The sequence below is a fragment of the Bactrocera oleae genome, chromosome 6, assembly GCF_042242935.1.
Source record: "Bactrocera oleae isolate idBacOlea1 chromosome 6, idBacOlea1, whole genome shotgun sequence".
NCBI lineage: Eukaryota > Metazoa > Arthropoda > Insecta > Diptera > Tephritidae > Bactrocera > Bactrocera oleae.
The window spans coordinates 58873202-58898701 of NC_091540.1; the positions used below are offsets into that span (position 1 = coordinate 58873202).

The window sequence follows — 25500 nt, forward strand, 5'->3', positions numbered from 1 at the left end:
GAATTAACCAAACTTGAATTTCTTTAATCGCAAAGTTTTTCGCATTGGAAATAATGTTAATGTTAGAAGAAAAATTTAGGAAAAGAGAGAAATGTAGTGAAGTTGAGGAGTTCAAACTAAGAAACCAACCATAAGAAGCTTATCCATAAAGAAGCTTAAGGGGACACCTAGTGTGACAGCCCATAAACGGTGATTTTTGGGAATTGAAAAAAAAGTATTGTATCAATAATTTTAAAATTTAAGCGTATATTCATATGTATGTATATTTTAAGACTATACAGTAAAATTTTTGAAGAAATAAAATCTAACATTTTTCGAGTTACACGCGATCGCCGACGACGCTAGAAAAGGTCCTCCACAATGATTTCGGCCTGCTGCAATGATTCCGGCCTACTACGTGAAAGGAAGCTAAAAAAAAAATCTCTACCGGAAGATATTGTCCAGCTATGACCCACGGTCGGCAAACATTTACACAACATGTTGGTCGTTTTTTATAGTAATCGGATCATTTGAAAAAAGTAGTTTTGAGAAAAACGCGTTTAAAAATAAACTTTGACATATAGAATTAATTTTTTGTCGTATTATATTTTTAACGGTATACGCTATCGATATATGAAAAAAAATCACTGTAGCTTCTCAGTAACATTGTCTTGTAAACTGATAAGTTTTTTTTGTTGTTATAGTACTTAATTTTATAATCAATTTTCGGTCTGCTTTTCTTTTTCAGTCAAAAATTGAACTTTATTTTTTCAAGTCCGGCATTATGCGAAAAATTGATGTAAAGCCAAAAACGTAATTATTTTACCAAAAAATCTTATAAAAAAGAAACAATAACTTAAACGACTCGTTTTTTTTATTTTTCGTCAGATAACATGAGTTCGAATCCCCATCGTCTGTAAGGGTTCTTTCGAAAAGGTTGATTCCGAAGATATTCCAAAAAACCAAATTGTAATAAGTTTTTATACACTCAAATACATATTTATTATAGCCTGAAGGAGAGATTTTCAATTTGTTTTTCCTTTGCCCCGAAAAAAATCGCCAAATGAGTGATTTATTAGAACCCTAGACTGGCCTAACCACTTAATTAAAGTGCGCTGCTTTTTCCTACCGCGTAGCTATGCACTGCAATTATATAAATTTTGCAAGCAACACATACAATTAAGCTCATGAATATATATATTTACAATTATTTACATACTTTGGCTGCTTAAGTAGCTGTTTGGAATTATTGGCTCGCAATTCAGTTTCAATTATACTCTTCGGGCACAACTGCAGCGCTATTGAAAAGCATCCCCTACACCTGCGGCTTATATAATACAAACATAACCACACCTTCATACATACATATATGTGTTTGAATGCAGCAACTACAGAGCTTGGCAATGTTTGAATATAATTAAGTGAAACAACCGCAAGACAAACAAATTGGTGACGGCATGAAAGTCAATTGCATTGAATAACTGCTTATTGGCCGCGCTTTGTAGTTCATTATGGCTTTGGGGTTATTCCACTTGTTTAACTGCATGTTCTAGAAGTACTTATGTACCATATATATAAACATACATATATGCACTTGCAAGGGCGGTTCAATAATGACTTAGACTAGTAGGCGGCTCCTTTCAATATTTCTATCAAATCGGACTCGTTGTTTTTTCTTGACCACATGTGGAAGCGAGTGTGTCCGCGGATTCGACGAAAGTGAAAAAAGCAATATTGGTAGGTAATCTGATTCCGACGAAATTGTGAATTGAGGAATGAAAGAATGACTCTAAAATTGGTACAACGAGTTTCGTTGAGTTTTTGATGAACCACTCCGATGGAGTTTCTGCGTTAATCCTTGGCCGTAGGAGAAATGTAGATCCACCGATACAACCAGAGATTAAGAAACCATTCAAACAATGGACTTCACTTGTGAATCTACCCCAAAGAAAGCGAAGACTGTCCTATCGGACGTAAAAGTGAAGAAATTTAGATCCACTGGTGCAAAGAAACAATACAATCAGAGGACTTAACCGGCATACTTGCTCCTAAGAAGGCGAAACCTGTCCCATCGGACGGAAAGATGGCCGCCACCGTTTTCCAGATCGACTTACTAGAGAGCGTCAAAATTGTTCCTATGCTGATTTATTGATTCGACGCCGAATTGCGGAAAAAATGCTCCAAATCGGCGAAGAAAAGGGTGCTCTTCCCCCATGACTTCCTACCAAATTGGTCGCACCGCTGCCCAATTCACCGTATTTTTCATATTTTGTTTCGCACGATTCCTCTTTGGTTTCTAAACGTAAAAATGCCACTTGAGAGGTAGACGTTTTAGTCGAATGCGGAGGTTATCGCTGCCACTAACGTCGATTTTAAGTACCTCCACAAAGAGTATTTTTTTCAAAGTTAAAGCAGTTGAATCAAAAGTATCGAGTTAAAAGGAGACTACATTAAGAAATAAGTCGCAATTTTTCCACAATCTGCGTTTTTATTTTGTAGACTAAATAATTATTATACCACCCTCGTATTTGTATTTATCAACATTTTCACACCGACAAGTAGACTTTGAACATTTGCTATTGACTCATAGTTTATGCACCTTTTTATAAGAGAAAAAGTAACTGAAATGTTTTTTTAAAATGTCTATATGTTTCTAAATATTGATAAATATGCGTTCTCGTGCCTTATTTTGCATACGTTTTTTTTAATTATGCGAAAAAAAAACGAATTTACGCTTGCTTTATTATCTACAATTTCTGTTTGTTGACCACTTTTTTTTGTGTGATAAATACGAAGGAATTAACCTGTTTGTTAGCCATTATCAGATTGTGGGTTTTACCCACAATTTTTTCGGCGCTCAGTTCAATACTTAGTTGCGTCAAAAATGAAAAATAAATGAAAAAAATTCGTATGAATCAAATTAAATAAATCAACCCGATTACGTACGTTGGTATTAATCACTCGGTGGTACTAACAGGCCGTTGCCTGAATTGCACAGTTGTGATCACAATGTAGCGCACGCGTCACAGTTCTTCGAAAAAGTCCGTGGAAAAATATGCAACAGGTAGTTAGCCCACGAACTTTTCACTTTCATTGGAAATATTTCAAATGCGTAATAATATAAAATATCACATACATACTCCTATATGTAATTATAATAACAAATTTCATTGTGTAGTTGGTGTTTCCGAGTTCCTTGTCAGTTTGTCTGTTCGCCAATGTAATTTGTTGGCTAGTATATGTATGTATATGAGCTGAAAAGTTCTTGGCCTGACATAGATATCACTTCACAAATATAAAATCTAGTATGCTTTATGCCCTAATTAGACAGATGTAAAACTGTTGATCAGAAATATAAAAATTTTCTATTGGCACTCAATAGAAGGGACTGTAAAAACATGATTGGAATACTCACTGGTCACAGTCTGGTGGCGGCACACACCTGCAGAATGCGGCTGACAGATCGAAAATACGGCAGGAAATGTCAAGAGCAAGACACCAGGGAAGCAATGGAGCATCTCTAGTGCACTGCTACGCATTGGCAAGGTTACGCTTTAAATATTTGGTGGACCCACGGTATTAGACATTGGAAGTGGTATTGTTAGTGAGGCTACAAAGTCTGTTAAAATTCGCGTCAAGCGTAGGCATCCAAAAGCATGACTACTTCTCATGCGCTTTGTCACGGAACTCCATTTGGTATCGCAAAGGACCAAAACTGGTCTATGCGGTGCCATGAAAAAAATATTCTGCGCCACTGGTTGTTGCCTGGTGAAAGTCGAACGACTTTTCAAGAGCCCCTAAAAAACCACAGTCGCCCGACAAGGTTTTTTTTTTTTAGTTTTTGAGATTAACATGGATATATATTTCAATTGACTATCACGAACTTTGTAAAATAATCAATAACAAATATTATTGCCCAATATATAAACGATCAGCGTTAAGTCAATTTAGCCATGTTCGCCTGCCTGTCTGTATATATACACGAACTAGTCCCTCGATTTTTGAGATACGATCTGAAATTTTGCACATGTCCTTTTCTCATCAAGAAGCTGCTCAATAATCGGAACAGAATATATAGGACCACTATAGCATATACAGCCTTATAGCCTTACAAAAGACCGATCAAAATCAATATAGGTAAATCTTTTTTTTACCCTTTTCTACTATAGGATATGCAGCGGTGAAGGGTATTATAGCTTCGGTGCAGTCGAAGCTAAACTTTCTCTTTTTTTTATTGCTGTTGTGACTATGTATTTGACAGCTTTTATACTTCAAAGCAAGTATTAATTACATATATGAGCACATATTATCACTTTCAGCTCTCAATTACTCAGATCACTTGTTGCTATTATGTTAAACTATTACGATATCTATCTATCTGCTGTGTCTAAGTTGTAATATTGAGTAACCGCATAGTAGTGTTATGTAAAGTGTAAATATGTAAAAATCAAGTAACCATATCAAATGTAGCCGTGGAAATTTATGCGAGTAACAGCGATAAGGCGGGAAATTGGAAGTGAATTAATTAGAAGAAAACAATAATTGATCGTCTTTTGTATGTTTTATAAAAACCAAAAAAACAAGAAAATGGTTAAACATTCAAATAATTGTGTTTCCTTGACAATTATATCGAAACATAATTAAAATTATATTCTACATGAGTTCATATCTCAAAAACTGTATTTATAAAATTAGTTTAAACTTTCCAAATTTTTTTAATTGCTAAAATATTATTTTCACACTTAAAAAGATTTTACAAATGTATAAAACTTTGTATTTGATTAACAACTTATTGAGTTAATTTTCAATTCATTAAGTGTAATTAGCTCTAACAATACCTTTAGCCTTTCAGTGACCTTAATTTCTATTGCTCCGTTTTCCTTTCCCATTTCAGTTAAGCTAGAAACTATGACTTAATAATAGTAAATTTTTATACTCGCTTTTGCGCGTTAACATTGCTTCTAATATATGTGGGATATCAAGCAAATAACTGTACTTGTGTATTGTGAAAGTTTACTATTTTTCAGCGATGTTATTTTCACGTCTTATATTTTTATATAAGCAGCTGCAATTTGTTTGCTTATAAAACCAAAAAACAAAAGTCATTATTTGCTTTAAAAAATGGCTCACATTGAGAAAATAACGTTAACTACTTTTAGTAGAAATATGCACTCACCATTATAAGCTCTTCTAAGGGTATATTCAAATTTGTTAATTTTCTGCAACTTTTGGTATTAAAAACATCCAGCACAAAATAGGAGAGCGTAACGAAGCGAACAACTTATACCAGTTGTCCAAACAAACAACCAGTACTTGCGTTGTCACCATAGCTTAATATGTGCTCTGACGCAAATGCAATTTTTATATAATTATTTTCGACACTTATTTGAGTCATTCACAATGGTCTCAAGCGGTAAAACATAAGTTAGTAGGTTTAAAGATCATGGTTATGCCCCTTGATAGCCGATCTTCAGGATGACGTCCATAAAAAGAGTTTTGGTAGTTAGGAAAATTTTTCTGCATAAAGTTATCTCCAATCCGAAATCCACAAAAAATTAATTTTCACTGTAGATGAATACAGCTAATGATCGAAGGACTCATCAAAATGGCAACTTCCCAAAAAAAATCGATTTTGTAAAAAATTCCCCACTTCAGAGTGGCTTAAAAATTATAAATCATTATCAAAAATCGTATTCGTTCGATCACTACCTGACAACTATACCGAAGAAGGTCGTGTGAAATTTTCAAGACGATCACTACCTGACAACTATACCCAAGAAGGTCGTGTAAAATTTTCAAGACAATCGGTCAGCCATTTTGGAGCAATTTTCCTCGCGGATTCGATTATTCGGAATAGTCAAAAAAAGTAGTAAAAAAATGTTTTTTTTCAGTTAGTGGCCACTTCGTGTAAAAATTTTCTTCCAACTTTTGCGTATTTCCGGATATTGCGACATTATTTTAGATTAATCTTTTTTATTGGTTCTTTTGGTTTCAGATTGCTAGGAGGGTTGAAATCGTGGTTATGAACACGTGCCAATTTTTTGAGACCCTCACTTCATCACCTTTCCTGATTTTTGGATTTTTTGAGTTTTTGTATTCTTGTAATGTTATTAAATAACTTATAAACAAATGAAAACTAAAAATATTAATTGCCTTTCAATACTTCAAAAATTACTAGACTAGAATACCCCCTTAATGAGGTCTGCGAATACTCACTTGTATCGAATTCAACTCACTACTTTGTTTTTGCTTCCATCTGTAAAAAAATTTTTGACAAGAGAGCACAATAGTGAACAGAGAAATGATGAATCGATCACGGCTATAAAATTACAAATAATATCTAATTGAAAAATTGGGAAGAGCAATAAATCAATAAAATAGTGAACAATTTTCGACATTGTTTTATATTATTTATATACTATACGAACAATTTTTTTCTTGCAAAATTTCTTCTCATCATAAAAGAGTAGAAATAAAAAAAAATTATTCAGATTCGCCTAGATCAAAGTAAAAGTTTAATAAATGACCTTTATCGGTTAATTACCTTTTTATAATGACCATTTGTTGACAAGTTTTGAAATGATGATAAAAAATGTCTGGTCTTTATATTCCGAGACCCATATGTATCTACACTGCGTGTTACTGTGAGGATTACGGAACTGACAATTATATTTGATAATATGAACAATCAAATTTGACGAAGTAGTCCGATAGAACGAGATATCTGCACAAATACCTATGAAAATTTTAAACTAAATGAAGATTTTAATAGTTTTTATATAAACTTTAATGTGGAAAAGAGACAACGACATAAGAAACTAATAAATAGTCCATAAAAATCAAATAAACCAGTAAAATATAATGTCAATTTGTGAGGATATATATACATATATAAATGATCAGTGTGACTAGCTGAGTCGATTTAGTCATACCCGTCTGTATATACGCGAATTAGTCCTACAATTTTTGAGATATCGATCTGAAATTTTGCGCGTGTTTCTTTTTCTCCCCAAGACACTGCGGACCACTACATGGTAGCATATAGCTGTCATACAAACTGACTGATCCAAATCCGGTCCTTGTATGGAAAACATATGGATTGACAATATATCTTTAGGAAATTTAGCATAAAGTATTGTCCGTCGCAAGTCTACAATTTTTAGAAATTATTGTTCAGATCAGACCACTATAGCGTATAAAAGCCATACGAACTAACTTAAGTTCCTATATGATAATACTTGTTTATTTGACTAGACATGTTCAAGAAATTCGGCTAAGATTATTACCCAAAGCAGATCAGAACACTATAGCATAACTGTCATACAAACTGACTGATCTTTAATACCCTTTTATACTATAAGAAATGCACTTGTGAAAGGTGTTATAGCTTCGATGAAGTCGAAATTAATATTTTTCTTGTTTTCCTATGAATTTTGGGTCTTTAGTTTGTCTTAAAGTTCTAACCTTAAAATTTACTCCATACATTTCTAAATCAAACTATAATTATTCCTTTAAATATGATTATTCCAAAAATTAACATAAATTTCGTTTATGTAAAGGAATTTGTTTTATATAAAATAAAGCGCTTATTGTCTCTTTGTCGTGTATATTGTGCATACGAGTACAAGGCTTCTGAGACATTCATTATATGGAATTTCGGCACACCTACTGGAATATTTTCGACTAAATTAAATCGCAATCGCTTCATACGAGTACATTAACTTCTAAGTTAACAGCTCATTCGACAAAATTTCCTCAAATAAATATGTATAACAATTGGTCGATTATTGTTTTAAATATATATTGTGTGTCCAATTAAGTAAAATACTTGCAAATATGAACAGATGGCATTTTTTTGTATTTTGTTTTACCAAATCATTATCTTATATTGTGTAATTTATAAAGACTGTCCCCAAATTAACGTAAGATTAGCATTAAATAGATAACGCAGTTTTTAGTCAGTTTTTTAGTAATTTTTTACTGAATCATAAAGTATATATGATAGGGTTATTTATGGAATAACTCATCGGGCAAACGGCCTTCACGGCTTTCCATACACATACGCATTCGTTTGTGTCGAAAATTTTCATGCTATTTTGCATAAATGGAGCTGAATTTAATTGATGCAGCGTCGAATCTCCTCCTTTAAAGCACGCGTGGTTGTGGGCTTGTTGCAATAGACTTGTGATTTTAAATAACCCCATAAAAAGAAATCTAAGGGTGTTAAATTACACGATCTAGGAAGCCTAGATTCTGCTAGTTCTTTCTAGCCACGTTGTTTGATATCAAAATCTTGAAGTCGGAGTGATATTACTTAATAATGACAATTCTGTTCACCAAAACGAGAGAGTACGCGACTGGAAATGTCTCATGCAGTAATTGAAGTGTTTCACGTGCTGTGTGATATGTGGCACCGTCTTGTTGAAATCATATATTGGCCACATCAATATTATCCAATTTCGATAAAAAGAACTGGGTTATCATGTCGCGATAGAAGTTAAATCACTATTAAGACCATATTTTGTGTGAAATTTTTGAACTGCGGTCGCCAAGCTTTCATTATTTTTAAAATATTGTTCAATAATGAAGACACGTTGTTCTATCCATTTTTACTAAGTCTAAACTGTAAGCTGTCGATTTGTTCTTTTTTTTAGGGTTGCCAGCACTTTACTACATAAAGAGCGGCAAATTTATATCTTGCGTTAATTTTTGGATATTAATGCTTCTCGAGCCAACGCAACTTTTTGCTAAAATTTTCCACATATCTGGAAATTATTTTAAGTTTATTACGATACAATCTGAATTTCAAATTTCCAGTTCGATTTTAAAAATTTTAGGGGAACCACAAAAATGTATTTAATTTTTTATGTTTTTTTTATACATTTATACTGACATCTTTTTAAGGTCCAGTAGTAGTGCAGTAAAAAATTTCGCATTCATATATGTATGTATTTGACAGCAGTAAGTTAACCGATTCAGTGCCACTGCTGTAACTTTGTCTTGATCACTGGATTTTTAAAATTTTAATGTAAACATGGCTAAGTTGAAATTACAGCTTATTGGTAATAGTACTTTTATACGCTGAACAGGGTATATTAATTTTGACACGAAGTTTGTAACATATTTATAAATGATCAGCGTGCCGAGCTGAGCTGGTTTAGTCACGTCCGTCTGTATATATGCGAACTAGTCTCTCAATTTTTTAGATATCTTTCTGATATTTTGCACACGTCATTTTTTCCCCAAGAAGCTGCTCATTTGATATCGAGCCACTGTAGCATATAGCTGTCATACATACTGATCGATCAAAATCCAGTCCTTGTATGGAACAGTTTTTTATTTGACAAGATATCTTCACGAAATTTGACAAAGAGTATTGTCCAAGACAATGCTACAATCTACGAACAAATTGTTCAGATCGAACCGTTAAAGCAAATTGGCCGATTAAAATCAAGAAAAATATATTTTTCCTTATTAATTAACCCTAATTCGAGTTTTTTTTTATATCGAACAATGTTATTACTTGTTTAAAATATAGACGGACTTTACACCCGCCAAACTTAGCACTGGTAACATATTTTCTACGCATAATGCCACGTTGACACGAAGAGAGTTTTTACGCAAAATAAAAATCGGACATTGTATTGCGTATGTGTAAATTCAAGTATGTTACTGATACAGTGTTACATACTAAATAAGCATCTCTAATATTCAATTCATTTCACTTCCTCTAAAGCACTTAAAATTACGAAAATGTGACTTACACGCTTTTACAACGAGACCGCCAACATGTAAATAAGGAAATATTTATACACCACCTAAGGGCAGGCCAAAAGTCGTTTACAATTCACAGTTCAATATTAGTCATGAACGCGAATTAAAAGTAACAACTGTACAACCTGTCTGTCTGCATGCACGGTGTCTGTGCTGCAGTTATAAAAAGAGGCCAGCAAAAATAAGTGAAATTATTTTGTTTGCATTGGGCGCGAGCGTGATTTCTTTGTTTAATTTGTATGCAAGTGTATAAGTATATATATATACATATATGTATATATGTATTTATGCATGTGTATAAAAAATAAGCTAATTAATTTTTTTTCGCTTATCGCTTCGTTTGGTTGTTTGTTTTGTTTTAATAAAATTTTAAGAATTTATCATGAAACCTTTTGATGCGAATGCTTGAGACAAAGTATTCCAACAATTTTTTATAAGCTATAAATATTATTTTCAATAAAATTTGACTGATTTTGTGTACCTAAGGCATTTGGTGTTGGAGTAGAGATTCATATCTTAAATTAATTAAAAATCCTATATATATTTCATCATATGTATGTAGATGAAATATAAGCAAAAACGTTACGAAGCTTTAGTACCCTATACAAGTGCGTTCCGGCGAGCAGTTTGCATCCAACGGAAAAAAAGATTCTGCTAGTTCTTTCTAGCCACGTTGTTTGATATAAACAATCTTGAAGTCGGTTTAATTTTACTTAATAACGAAAAAGATATTTTATGAAAATCTTTATCGCTAGTTCAAGTATATACAGATAAGCAGACAGATGGACAAACAGATGTACATGGCTAAATCGGTTCAGTGCGTCACCGTATTAGGGTGTGTAAAAAAAAAATACATATTTTTATTTCGCTTGGTACTCTGAAAAATAGGTCCTTAGACAAAGTCTCTCCAGGTATGAGCTCTTAATTGTTATGGGAAGGTCCTCCTGTTTTCTAAAGCGGTCAATTTCCTACAAAACTGAGTGTTCCTATTATTTTTAACTTTTTTCTTTAAGCTATAAAATTCATAAGCAAAAAAAATGTGCTTTAAAATAATCAAACTTCAACCGTTAATAGATTTTAAATTGTAAGTTTTACGAAAAAATTGTAAGAGGTTAATTTTGTAGAGCATTAAATTTTTAACAAAATATATGAAACGAGATATTTTTTCAAGTAGTTGGAAACGAGATTTTGATTTTTCTACCGATAATAAGAAAATAAAAGATAAAAACTGTAAAGCGGAGAGCCTTTACGTTACAATTATGAGCTCCTTCTTTAAGAGATTTTCTTATAGGTGTCTAAGAATATATTTTTTAAAGTGTCAATCGAAAAAAAAATTGTTTTTTTTTTTGACCCTCCCTAATATATTGATTTATAGGGCTTACGACGCTTCCTTCTGGGGGTTAAAAATTGCGTGGCAAAGTTAATATACCTTGTTCAAGGTATTCAAATTGTAAAATCTTGATACGTCACACTTCACTCTTCATCCCATGAATTTTTTGCACTAATTTTAAATAGATATATTTGAAAACAATCAGGGGTTTTGTAGAATCTGATCGTTTTTGGAATCAGAAAAAATGTAGTAGATGTCATGAATTCAGATATTATTTGTTTGACGTTTAAAACAGAAATTGTATCGGTTTTGGATGTCATGGAAACCAATTTTATCGGTTTTGTTATCAGAAACAAAGCAAGCGGATATTCGCTGACTGATATGAAATGTAAGTTAAGAAATTAATTTATATTATTGTTACGATTAAATTTAACTTTATTTATATAAGGCAAAACTTATAAATAAGCACAAAATGTCATAATTATTGAGTTTATGGAAAAAAAGCATGCCTGGTGCATAAACACTGCAGTAACCCACTGACTGTGATCTCCTACTATCTTTCTTTTAATATTTTCGTTGCTTTTTTCTTTGCTTTTTTCTTCCAATAAAATACAAGCCAAAATAGCGGAATTCATTGTAAACTTTAGTAGACTCTATTCAGTATTTTAAATTTATCAAACGCTTCCAAATTTATTTATTTGCAAGTAAACAGCTGATTCGAATATTGATTTTGCGTATGTTTGAAAAGACGAAAATCAAATCAGATTATGTGACAAATCTGTCTTGGATTCTACAACACCACTGAATAATTAATTTGTATAGCGGTATACCCCACTGTGCCTATGGATTATGAATTAATATGAATTAGCAAAGTGCATTTCTACGTCACAACACTTTTACACGGCAATTACAAGACTAGAGAAACTTCCGCTGATCCATAGCAATCAATCTTTCGGCTATTTTCAACGCTCGCAATGTTTGCATGTGCTTTTCGGTACTTTATAATGCCATACTTATACTTGCTTGCATGCATGTGTATATATGTATGTGCATACATATGTGGAATTAATTTAAATGCAAATCGCAATTTGTTATTTTAGTTTGCGCGGAAATGCTGCAGCGGCTGGTGTAAATATGTGCATATTTTTCTACCCTTACAACATGTTGCTTCAAAGTATAATAGTTTTGTTCAACTCAAACTAAACGAGTTAGATATATATAAGGTTATATATACATACAACTCAATATATATTAAATTTAGCTTTTTTGATCGAATTAATATCACGTACATATATATCATTGGAAGGTGTTTTTTATATTATTTTAGCTGACGCGAACTTAAATATAGCAATACAACTAAGTCTAAGTTTAAGGCCTTCAATATAGGTCAAGAAGATACTAAATTTGTTTGTATTTTATTCAAGATCTCATCGAATATCTGAGAGATTTTCCGAGCTTTGCTTCTTGCAAGTTGCAAGAGTATAAAATGTTCGGTTACACCCGAACTGAAGTCTCTCTTACTTATTATATATGTGTATGTGTATGCATGTATGAGGTTTTGCATATGCAGATAGAGTGACATTAAACGCAAACTAAACCGCATAAACATCGGAAGCAGACATAAAAATGAAATGAAAATTTTTATAAAAGCACACACACACTCACTCTTATATATGTATGTATGTGTATGTGTACCGCCGCCGCCGGTATACACACCCCTTTTAAGCCCGCCTACAAACAATTTGCTTTTATTAATGAGCTTACAACTTGCATGTTTATAAAATTCGCGAATGTAATTAGGAAGCACAAATAAAAAATAAAAAAATAAAAATAATAAAACGAAATAAAAGCAAAAATAAAAAAATTAAAATAATAAAACGAAATAAAAGTAAAAATAAAAAATAAAAGAAAAAAAATTAAATAAAAAAAATTAAATAAAAAAAATAAAAAATAATTTAAAAAAAAATAAAAAAATTAAAATAAATAAAAAAAATTAAAATAAATAAAAAAAATTAAAATAAAAAATAAAAATATTTAAAAAAAGTATAATATATAATAAAAGACTAAAATAAATCAAAAAGCTCAAATGAAATACGCACACTCATACATTCAAATAAACACAACCAAGTAAATCGCAAAAAGTTGCAGCAGACAATTAAGTATATTAATAAGTAATAACAAAATGAATATTGCAAAAATAATAATGGCGTGTTTCACGCGTTACAGCCTACAGCCAAAGCAGCAAACTTTATTGTCACGCCCCAAATATAAAAAATTAAAAAATACAGCAAAAAAAAACTAGGTATAACTGTGCTTTAGTTTTATTACCTACGGCATTCGCAAGCGTTAATCACTTTACGCACGAGTGTCTTAACTGTCTTTTATGTAAACACGCATGAAGTTGAACGATAGTTAAAACAACGAATTATATATATATTTGCATAGTTGTATTTATATATATGTGTACATCTATGTATGTATATGTATATACCCAAAATCTAATAAATGCGTTTGCCTAATTTTCAATACCTCCTCCACCGAACCGAGCATAAAAATAAATCGTGAAGCAACAAGTTTTTGACCTCAAGCCACACGCAGCTTTATATTTACATATATGTATGTACATATATCGTATGTACATATGTATGTACGTAAAGATAAATATACACTTATGCAAAATTTCATATATATTTTTTTTTGGTTACATACTAAGTTTAGCTGACACGTGCCGTCGGCATAGAAATTCAATAAGTCTTAGAAGCCGTACTCAACAGCTGGCGATTAGTTGTTGTACAATATGTTGTGTGTAATGGAACAGAAACGTCAAAATATATTGAAATTTGGTTAAATATACATAAATAAAAGGGTGATGAGAAGAAAAGTAGCAGAGTGTAGATGAAAATAAAAATTTAGAAAAGCTTCTCTAGCCTCAATACATTTTAGACCAAATGTACACAATTGCTTCCTCACTTAACTTGACTTAAAACCCCCAAAGCCTAAACCTAAACCAAAACTGAAAAATATGGTATACTAGCAGATCAAAGCATTTGCATCCCACTTGGGGGAGGAGGACCTCATATAGACGATGAGCTCAACGAACTTTTAATATTATTTATATACAATTTCGCACACGACCGCGTTCGTAGGTAGCCAACTGGGCGAGTGGGCCGCGCTGCATTTTATTTAATGTCATTGACTCTCCTCACGTGGCCCAATGACGCCTACATCGCATATTTTGTTGCAGCCTAGTCGAGCGAGTCGCCGCTCAACACGCGACTTTTTTTTTCTAATACTTACATTTTTATATTCGTAATATGTTTCGCATGAAATATCCGAATCGAATAATTCAAAAAGTTATATAAAAGTATTGAATCAGTTTTGAATATGAAGTAATTAATTTTGATAAGGATTAATACACATAGGTACAAATATAGAGCTTTTACAAAGGCGATATTTTAATTATAATTATTTTGCTTTTAATAAAAGAACACTTATTTAAACTATAACAGTTAGGCACATGCTGTCGTGACAATTTTTGTAGATAATTATATGTTTTGCAAAGTCGTAGTACATTATTTTGTTATATAATCAATGGTATTCGCACGCTATGTAAGAAATGTTTTAGGTATTTTTTTATGTTACACCCAAGATGTAATTATATATTATGGTCGTTATGGTAAAGATCTCTAACTTTTTTGAAAATGTAATATAACCTATGTTCTCCGTAGAGAGTGTAGCTTCCCAATGATGAAAGAATTTTTCAATGCTCAAGTAGTTTCGGAGCCTCTTCAATTCAAACAAACAAACAATCAAATCTTTCCTTTTTATAATATTATACTTGTAGTATAGATGAGAGAGCAGAGCAATTTGAACTTATCGATTTGAGCGACTTCGAAGAAATGCTTAAATCTTTTCCGGATTACAATTGTTATGCCCTGAGCAGGGTATATTTAGTTTGTCACGCAGTTTATAACACCCAGGAGGATACGTCGAAAACGCTACACAGTATATAATTATATATAAATGACGAACGTGCCCAGCTGAGTCGATTTAGACATGTCCGTATGTTTATAATATATAAAAATATATTTAGCGAGTATTTCAATAGGACGGACAGACTGTCACCCGGATTTGAACTCGTCCCGTCATCTTGATCGTTTATATATATAACTCCATATCTAACTCGATTAGTTTTAGGTGATACAAACAACCGTTAGGTGAACAAAACTGTTATATATGTTGGAGTATAAAAAAGAGTGTAGCAGGACACGCCGGGTACAGCTACTATTACTATAAGAGAAATGGTGAATTTAGAAAAAAAATTATGTAGTACTTGTCTATTACTCACATGCATTATAAAAAAAATTCTCAATTCAATAGAATCTTATTCCAACCTTTCAATGCTCAAGTATATTTACACTTACAATGTAAATTAGAATTCTAACAAATTGTTGAATGAACTGTTATTCAAATTTTCTCACAGTAAGTGTCAAGTTATTAAATTTTGATTTATTTTTTATTACATGTTAACAACTTTTGTTTAACATGATGATTATTTTTTTTATCGAAACAAACACTTTCCCCTTCCTGCTGTAAGTTTTAGAAGGATGAACATTTTATGAAAATTTAAATGTTAATGGACAATTAGTTAATCTTATATGCTATTTTAGTTACAATTTATTGACAACAATATTTTAATTTTTAAGTAATTAAAATGTCTATTCAAAAATAACATCATTACGCTAGGCACTCAACCATTCATAATTTCTTCCCGTTTTTATCGCTTTCAACAACAATAATAATAATATGATTATTATGAAAACGTGTCAACACTATGGCAAATTAAAGTCAGCTGACTATTCTTGTTTTTTGTTAAAGGCTTGTCATTTGATGCTTGAAATGTTAACTGACAACGCAAGGCGCATGCCAATTTATGCTAAAAACACATAAACGAATGATTCAGTGGCAACACTGCAATAATGCAATAAAAATAAATAAGTTAAATATGTAAAGCTAATGGCTGAATGGAAAAGAAATGTTGCGGACGATCACAAGACGCTAATGCACTTGTTAATTCTGTTTACTACAAGTGAGAATAGTTCGCTGCAGGCAGGCAATTGCCGGTCATGTGACACATGTAAACGTGTTTGGTTCAGCGAAAGTATGGTTGTCCAAGCTGAAGGCAAAAGAGTAAACTGCGACAGCTACTTATTTTTTAAACGAAAATCTTGTTCCAATAATAAGTACAGTAAGCAATTTTTTATGTAGAGATATATGTGTATAAAAATGGTGTGATACTGTAACCGGAAGAAACCATTTTCCAAATAACTTTGAGAAGTATCCACAAGTTGACAGTGCTTAACGTAGAAACGACGTAGTGGCCGCACTCTTTTGTTGACTGAGGAGTGTGAAACTCGAACATTCCTATTCTACAACTCCCAAAATGCCTCAATGTTCCATGCTATATTAGATCAAGATCAAGACAACTCCCAAAAGAAATAATTTCTGCAACTGTAGAATTTATTCATGACAATTGAGACTTGGATAGAGATCCGTTGAAAAATTATCTGCAGGAAGCCTTCACTTAGTGCTTCGTCAATCATTACGTTGTCGTTTTTGGGCGTCATGTAAGTCAAGTAGTAAAAAGATCAATTCGAAGAACTGTCGAAGTTCTCACATAAATATGACTTTTAATACCTTATTCGGTTGAATGACTAAACGTATACTGTGAATAATGTGTGAAAAACCTGTCCGAAAGCTGCTGTCTATGTTCATAGTTATAAAGATTTACTGTCCGTTCCGCTCAAGTGAGATCAGCTTTTAGATCGAGCTTTTTTACCTAATCTAAATCCATAAAAATCTTCTTGTGAATATTATTAAGGCAAAAAATGCAATTTTGTAAAATATATGCTCTTTTATTAGAAAACTGTTCAAAAATCGCAGAGTCTATAGATCTTCAAAAAAGACATAAACAAATAATCCGTAGTTCGTTTCCTATAACATTTATTCTATGCTCGCAAATAGTAGAGTTGTCCATTACATCTCTTGATATGATAAGCCCTAAGTATAACGCGATCGTCTTAAGAACTCGATTTTACTTCGGGTCTATGTACCGAAGAAATACACTTTCCTGATCCTAACGGTGTGTAACGCACGATTTCCGTAAATATGTATATGAGCGTGGTCTTTAAAAATTAATTAAAGATGACAAGCCCTCAAAACACTTTTTAAAAAATAAAATTTCGAAAAAGCAGATATAACATTAACTAACACTAAGCCAATAGATCGTTTCTTGGTTCTTGGTTACTACCGTTAGTCAAAGTCCTAAACGAGCGAAAATAACAAAATTTAATCTCAAAACAGGGTCGAATAACCTCTATAACAATAAGCATTCAGTAATACGTTGGAATCTGCTTAAAGCCGCATAATCAGTATAAAATATCTTTGAAAATGGTAGATTCATAAAATCGGATGTAAATATTATCTTTCTAATTTTAATGATCACCCTATTGTATCGAAATGGTAATTTAAACAAACACAAAACATAGGGTTTATAGATATTTGTGCAAACTTAACCTCCAAATAATTTAACGCTTCACATGCCTTTGTATATAAATATTTATTACAATCTTACAAAATCACTTACTTAAATGTTTCTATATTTTTTTACTCCACAGTTACATTGCTGGCCGCTTCAAAATCATTTCAAATTCGGAAACTAAAGGCCTTGGCACATTTGTCGGCACATTTGCATTGCCGTCGCTAATCTTTCTCTCGCTGGTCGAGCTCAATTGGAGCAGGGTAAATTGGACCTTCTTACTGGCCATGACGCTATCCAAAGCGATTGTATTCTTCGCTGTGCTTGTGATCTCACTGCTCATTACACGACCGCTAAATTATGCGCGCGCCGGCCTCTTGAGTATTTTTTGTACGCAGAGCAATGATTTCGCGATTGGCTATCCGATTGGTGTGTACTAATGTTTGCCTCGAAATTATATGGAAAATTAAATTTTTTTACTTGCTCTTTACAGTGATGGCGCTGTACCAAGATGTTCATCCCGAGTATGCCTCGTATTTGTACTTGATGGCGCCTATTTCGTTAGCGCTGCTCAATCCCATTGGCTTAGTGCTGATGGAAATCTCGAAAATCATACAAACAAAAGCCGAAGCGGTGAGTTATTTACACACATCCTTTAATTTTTCTACAATTTTTTTTATAACATACCCAAACATACAGGCACAAGAGTCGACCCTCTGCCCGGCCGAACAGCAAGCGAAGCGCACGCGTTGTTTGAGTGAAAACCAGCTGCTGGTGTTGCACACACTCAAATCGCTTTTCTTCAATCCGATGTTGCTGATGACGTTGCTAGGTGTCGGCGGCGCTTTTGTCTTTCCGAATGGTCTGCCCGAAATGATAGCGAGTGTGTTGCGCGTCTTTGGTCAGTCATTCTCGGCGACGGCGCTTTTCCTGTTGGGTTTGAAAATTGTCGGACAAGGTGGTTCATTGCGTGGCGCAGGCTTTTTGCTACCCGGCATCTTGATATTGGTTAAAATGTAAGTTTTTGTTATAAGGTATTGCCTACATTTAGGCGCCATACTAAAGTTATCTTTTACAGTTTGGTCTTGCCGCTAGTGAGCCGTCAAACGGTGAATATCATGCAAGCGGGCACAGATTTCAACGATACAACCGAATTAAGCACCTTCGGTTTCTTATATGGCACCTTTCCGGCTGCACCGGGCGCTTTTGTCATCGCCACACAATATAATGTCGAAGTGGAATTGGTCGCTACGGCCATGGTGCTCTGCACATTTATCTCCGCGCCGCTAATGTTCATCTCGGCGAAAATGATTTCCATCACCAATTTGAATCCAGTCGATTATATACATGAGTTGGATGTGTTTTCTTTCGATATAAGCGTTGCCGGTGTGGCCGCCGCCGCCTGGGTTCTAATACTACTGATTTTGACAAAACGTTTTAGACGCATGCCGCATCGTGTTACATTCTGTTTGGTGCTGTCGCAGCTGATGTGCTGTGCGGCCGTGATTATCTGGGCGAAATTCGATCACGCCGAAAAGTGGTTGATTTACGTGCAATTCTTCCTCTTCAATATGGGCACATTCAGCAGCCGCTTGTGGACAGCTATATTGGCGATTTGCCTGCTCTTCCTGCAGTGTCGCAGCTTGTGTTTCGTGCTCAACATGTGGCCTTATATGGTGAGTTTTATGCTGCTCATGTGATACCGTAACCTCATTTCTAATTAATTTTTAAATTTCTACCAAAAATTAGATCGCCTTTGCCTGGGGTGTGCCTGCTATAATATCTGGTCTGCTGATCGCCTTAGATAGCCAAATTTTATTGCCTGATAAGCACAACCCCTGCTTCCAATATGGCACTGCGCAAGCGGCAGTCACTGTATTTATGCTTGTCATGTGTTTCTTTGGTAAGTAGAGGTTATATTTCCGTTATTTAAGGGGTTAGGCCAGTCTAGAAACCTTTGTGGGCCAATCTTGGGTATCACCTTTTTATACCCAGAAATGCGTCTCTCAGTTTTTAAGATATTGATCTGATACTTTTGCACAGTTCCTTTTGTTCCCAAGAAGCTGCATATTCATCGGAACCGGAAAACAAGTTCTTGTATGGAAGACTGTTTTATTCGACGAGGAATGAAATTCACGACATTTGGCATGTATTGTTATATAAGCCAACGGTACAATCAGCGAATAACTTGTTCATACCGGACCACTGTAGCGTATATGGTAGCTGCCATAAAAGCTGAACGATTTTTATTTAACCTGTGAAAGGTAGTATATTCGACGAAGACGAAGTTAACGTTTTTGTTGTTCTTTATAAATCATAGACTGTCCTAACCTCTTAAAAATTCAGTAACTTTTTTAATGATGACAAAAATGTGTTTGACAAGTTAATATGGGCTTTACACACTGCATTCGTCGGTCAGCGCACACGAAGTCACTGCTCATTCGGCTGTCAACAGCACATGTTATGATGCTGAAACGCAGCTGCAGCTTTTGCTTGGTTGCTGACAAAATTGTACGTCGAACGCTGTGTGAAGCTTTACAGTGATGCTCTCAAAGTTTTCAATCTGATATATAATATATATTTGCCTTATAACATCATTACTTAAAGCTTAGTCTGCTATTTAAAACTCTATTATATCGTTTTCTTGCAGTCACTGTTGGATGTTTGGTTATGCATCAGCGTTATAAGAAGCGTTATGAGAAGTACTTGACGTACACACGCGAATTATCCAATCCAGATTCCGGTGAGTTAATTTTAATTCGAATTTTTATACTTTTAGTAACTAAAATCATAATTTTCATTTACTTAGAACCCTCTGACCTACAATCCACCATATCAACTGCAAATTTGCTAACGAATACCGATGGCGCGCGTCTCTCCAGTGGCGTCGTGCCGGCGCAGAGACGTCGCTATGGCTCTTATTCTTCGTCGGACGACGATGATATTATCTCGACAGTGGATAATGGTCCTAACACAATCGCTGGCGGCTGCGGCGGTGATGTTGGCGGTACTTGTTGCTCCAGCGCTACCAGCCCAACAACTACGACGGTTGTTGTGGATATCGAAGATTTGCTGGGTCGCCGTGAAGCGGCTGCAAAATCGGCTGCCGAAGGCGCGGCACGTAAGCGAAGCAACGACACAACCACCACGCCGTCAACAGACCAATTCGAAGATGAGTAAGTAAAAGTGGTTTCACACACTGCTAAATTTATTTGATTACCACATCTCTCACCTTCTCTAGGAATCTGGGCATACGTTCGGGCATCTGTAGTCCGGCTTTCAATTGTGCTGCGGGTTCTTCACGTCAAAATTGCCAATCGATTATTGAACGCTATCAGGATCAGTCACGTCGTGGTCTAGAGCCATTAGAATATGCCAATGATGCTGATGAGTATCAGACTTTGAAGCATACAGTGTTGCTAATCTTGCTGCTCTGCTCAATGTTTGTGGTATGTTTTTTAAAAAAAGGCGAAGCAATTTCTTAAACAGTTTGCGACTACAACAACTAAATAATAATATAATATATTTTTGAAGGGTCTATCTGTCTCTATTTGGACTCTGGTAATGGATGGCATGTCTGGTATTTACTTGGAATTGAGTTTTCTCGATGCTTTCTTGAATTTCGGTCAGAGCTTAATCGTTTTGGCGCTATTTATCACTGACACCAGCGAATTACTGACGCCATTTGTGAAGATTTGGCGCAAGTTATGGTGCGTAGCTGTTTATTATATTTTAAAAGTTCTTCTTTCTAACAAATTTGTTTTTCGTTTTATTTGTATTTGTTTAGGTATGGCGCAAATGTTCTAACTCTACCACTGTGGACAAGTCTCACTCCGGAGACCAAGCATACTTGTGAGCAGTTCCGCAATCATCATTTGGAGAATTGCAAGAAGCATATTGCTAAAGATCGAAGGTTTGTTTTATGCTATATATTTTGTACAATTTCAATTTGTATATTTTTTATATTTTTACAACTGTGATGTTCACCACAGAAATTTGACTTTAATCTCTTCTAAGAAGGGACTAACATATATTAATGGCCTATACCGAATTTCAGCGATGTTTAGGTTTGAGTTTTAGCTGAATATCTAATAAGATTTTTATGATGGGTTCTTAGATTGCTTTACCCTTTTTAGAAAATATGAAAGTTTTAACTTTTTACCAAGCTCAAAAAAGTCAAAAGCTACTCCAAATGATTTTCATATCAATAATTATAGGCGAATTAGTCAGAAAGTTAGTTTGATCTCGCCCTAAATACTGAGCGTCTTTTAGACTACAAGAATAGTGAACCACTATTTTGAACAAATTTTTATATTAACTATTTTACAACATCTCGTTTCTAAGAGGATTTACACAAAAACAATTTTAAAACCGAAATCGACATCGAATTTATAGAATAAATTTTAACATTTATACATTTTTTTCAAGCTTCTTTAGAAAAGTCGTTACTTATTCTTATTTTAGATCCTAATGAGAGTTTTAAATTAATGGGAATTGAAATATAATAAAAATGTAACGTTATTTGAAAAAACTAGTCAATCGATAGCGAAGCTTGTTCCATTGTATGCAAAGCCGGTTACGTTTTCAATTTTAGTTATAGATATAGTTTCTATATGAAAAGCATCTGGGAAGGGGTGCGTCCGAAATTAACGTCTTTTCTTTTTTTTTTATATATGATTCAACGTTCTAAACTAAATTTTTACGAAACATACTAAAAAAATTAAAATGTCTAGATTTTTTAATACACAATAAATCTCCTGACATGAACTTTGATAATACTATAATTTGAAGCAAATTTCATCATGCTTTCATGAATATCTGACATGCAATTTTCGAATATCTGAAAACATATATATTTAAAGTTTCATTTAAACAAAGTTAAGTCCCTTTGATACGGCATAGTATTTTCTTTTAATATCAGCTGATTGAAGTGTTTTTAAAAGGTATGTAAAAGCAATTTCTTGCGCAATCATATCATTAAGCTGATAACGCTAGTCTAAATTGAAAAGAAATCATTTGGTTTTTGCTTTGCACTGTAAACTCGAAAGACATAATAGTTACACTGTGCACGATAATTAAAGTTATTTTTTTAAGGTTTACATAGCTATGCCATATCATTAATTACTCAATTAAATCACTTAACCTAAAATAATAGCCTATCAAACTTCACTTTAGCAGTCCGGAATTGACTTTACTATGTAAGTCATCAGCTTGTTCACTTATTCGACTACCACAGTCTTGTTTATTATAAGCAATATTTTTCGTAATACTTAACTATTTGCTATTAAGCTTAACTTGTTTATTTATTAAATATTCATATAACTAAACTGGTTGTTGTAGCAGAGTTGCTCCTTCAATTCATTACTTTCATTAAGTTTTTCGATATTTTTTTTTGATATTCTCAACAGGTGGCGCATTAGAGTTTATCGCAAAGTATTTTACGGCACCGAATTCGTGGATTGGCTACTCGAAGTTGGGCTCGCCAAGGATCGCCTGGAGGCTGTGCATTACGCTAGACATTTAGTGGACGGACGTGTTTTGCGGCATATAAACAATGTTTATCATTTTGAAGATAAACAGCTATTATATAATTTCTGTGCACGCATGTAAATTAGCGCAACAACAAAACGTTAAATACGTAAAAATCTACGTATGCTATAAGGAATCTATTTTCCTTTATTCTTATTAGTTTTTGTTTTTAGAATTTTAAGTTTAAGAAGAATGTTGTACCAAGACGTTGGTAGTGGTGCTGTGATGCGTGTCAAATGTTAATTTCATATAAGTTTATAAATACATATAAATGTATACATACACATATACATACATACACACAAAGAATATTATATATAATTTATACATATTTTAGTTATTGAAAGTTACTGGCGTAAGCAGCCATTTACGTGATTAACTTGCATATAATCTTCCCACTTAACCGCAATTAGTAAATTAATATGTCTAATTGATTTATTACAGTTATGGTTAATTGTAAACTTTTATTACCGGTTAAGAATTTGTATTAACTAGTCGTTCTAGTTTTTAATTTCTTTTGTATGTGTATGTGTAAAAATCATATCACAAAGAATTTTAGCTTTCAATTATTAATTTGAAACAATTGTGCAATTATTAACTATTTTACTTTTAAACGATTTTGTATTTTTTTTTTTACATTTTTTTTAAATTTTATTTTTTTTTTTATTAAATTTTTTTTACTTGTTAAAATTTTTTATTTTTTTTTTAATATTTTGTGCAGCTGTTTTACTCTATAATGTATTTGAATTGTACATACATATGTACACGCTATGCCAAATATCTATTGTAAATTAGGGAATTATTTAGAGGTTAAGTAATCGAAACGTATTTTTTGCATGAAAGAAACGTTAATTTTATTGTAAAAATGATGAGAAATTGTTAGGCGTAAGTTGATATAAAGATTGTGATTGCTTTTAAGCACTATTTGGTTTATAAGCAAGTGCAGTTAGCTGTAATATTTTATAAAAATATAAGAAGATAATAAAGAAATCGATAATACATTTGCAACGGTCACAAAGAAGCTGAAAAAAGAATGCGCCAAATCTGTTTTTTAATGTTCTTAAGTTCATGTTGAATAGTTGTTTTTGTTTTAATTATTTTACAATAAATTTAACCAAACTTGTAAATCTTTATATTACTCATACAAGGGTGGTCCGATACGCCTCAACGCCCATAGTGCCGAGTGAGAGTTTAAAAAACAATGGAAAAAAAGAGTGGTGGTTGCTGTTGTAGCGGTTGTCTTATCCCCGGTGGTAAGGTTCGTAAGGTTTAAAGCCATCCAACGGTAGACTCAAGAAACGTGCTGTTTCGACAGGGTCGAACCATCCTGGCTATGGTCGCAATTCCCACGACAGCCGGTTCTACATTACCGGAATTGACCCACATTTTATCCGGTCAAGGGCTGTTATTTCGCCCATCTAACCCTGTTTGGATCATTAAGTTTTAGGTTAAAGAGTAGTTGTTGTAATGATTTGCTAGTCCCTGTTTGGGTGAGAAGGCATACATTTTACTGAATATATTTATGCCTCTCCATCTAATTGCTGCATAGGTATACTGGTCAGTATACGAAATTTCGTAATTTTTACTATTTTCAAGAGTATTATAAAATTTGCGTTTGTGCTCGAATTTTGTAGTTCTAAACAAGGTGTATGTTTGGTCACACCCGAACTTAGTCCTTCCTTACTTGTTCATTTATATGATTTATGCTTTTAAATGAACTATATTAAAAACTTATAACAACTATTATAATTAAAAGAGTCGTTTAAACTTCTGTACACAGTTTCTAATAGTTAGGCGCGGTATTGATAACCACGTATGTATAGCATATAGTTAGTTACAATAAAATAGTAGTTTTAATATTTATGAATACTGTTGCATTTATAAACGTATGTAATTATTTGTAAAACAAATATGAATACATTGTAACGTTGAGAATGGATAGATTGGTTTTGCCTATTTCTATTACGTTTCTATTTAACTTATACCATATATGTATGTTTGTAAAGCAAGTGGCTTCATATTGTTCAATATCAAAAAACAAAAACTAAAAGAAAAAAAAACACATACAGGTTAAACAAATACATCAATTGTTTACTACTTCATTGTCTAATAAGCGTAAGTCAAATAGTTATTTCACTTTGTTGAAGACCTTTTGGTTCTAACTTCTTTAAATGTTATCGAAAATAATGTTGAAAGAAGAATGTTGTTGCGCACGCTCAGTAAGCTACACTCTCTGGCATCACGTACGTGTTTGAAATATGAAATTGTTGTTGTACAGCCAAAAAAATTATGTACGACAGTTGCCTTTTTATTGACCACTATATATTTATATTTGAAAAAATTGTATAAA

General features: G+C 33.2%; 1 protein-coding gene across 2 annotated transcripts in view; it reads left to right on the forward strand.

Annotated features, from left to right (window-relative positions):
- Window positions 1–24184, forward strand: part of anchor (integral membrane protein GPR155 homolog anchor) — a 40940-nt gene extending 16756 nt beyond the window's left edge. Inside the window, exons 2-12 of one of the 2 annotated variants that reach the window (XM_070111340.1) lie at window positions 17761–18050; window positions 18115–18254; window positions 18321–18637; window positions 18700–19297; window positions 19371–19524; window positions 20272–20364; window positions 20431–20797; window positions 20863–21070; window positions 21156–21331; window positions 21409–21534; window positions 23030–24184. In XM_070111340.1, coding sequence (XP_069967441.1) covers window positions 17761–18050; window positions 18115–18254; window positions 18321–18637; window positions 18700–19297; window positions 19371–19524; window positions 20272–20364; window positions 20431–20797; window positions 20863–21070; window positions 21156–21331; window positions 21409–21534; window positions 23030–23231 — 2671 coding nt within the window. In that variant the 3' untranslated portion in view covers window positions 23232–24184. Of the gene's footprint in view, window positions 1–17760; window positions 18051–18114; window positions 18638–18699; window positions 19298–19370; window positions 19525–20271; window positions 20365–20430; window positions 20798–20862; window positions 21071–21155; window positions 21332–21408; window positions 21535–23029 lie in introns of both variants that reach the window. The other variant, XM_036359360.2, reaches the window with a different exon arrangement.
- Window positions 24185–25500: the final 1316 nt, after the last annotated feature.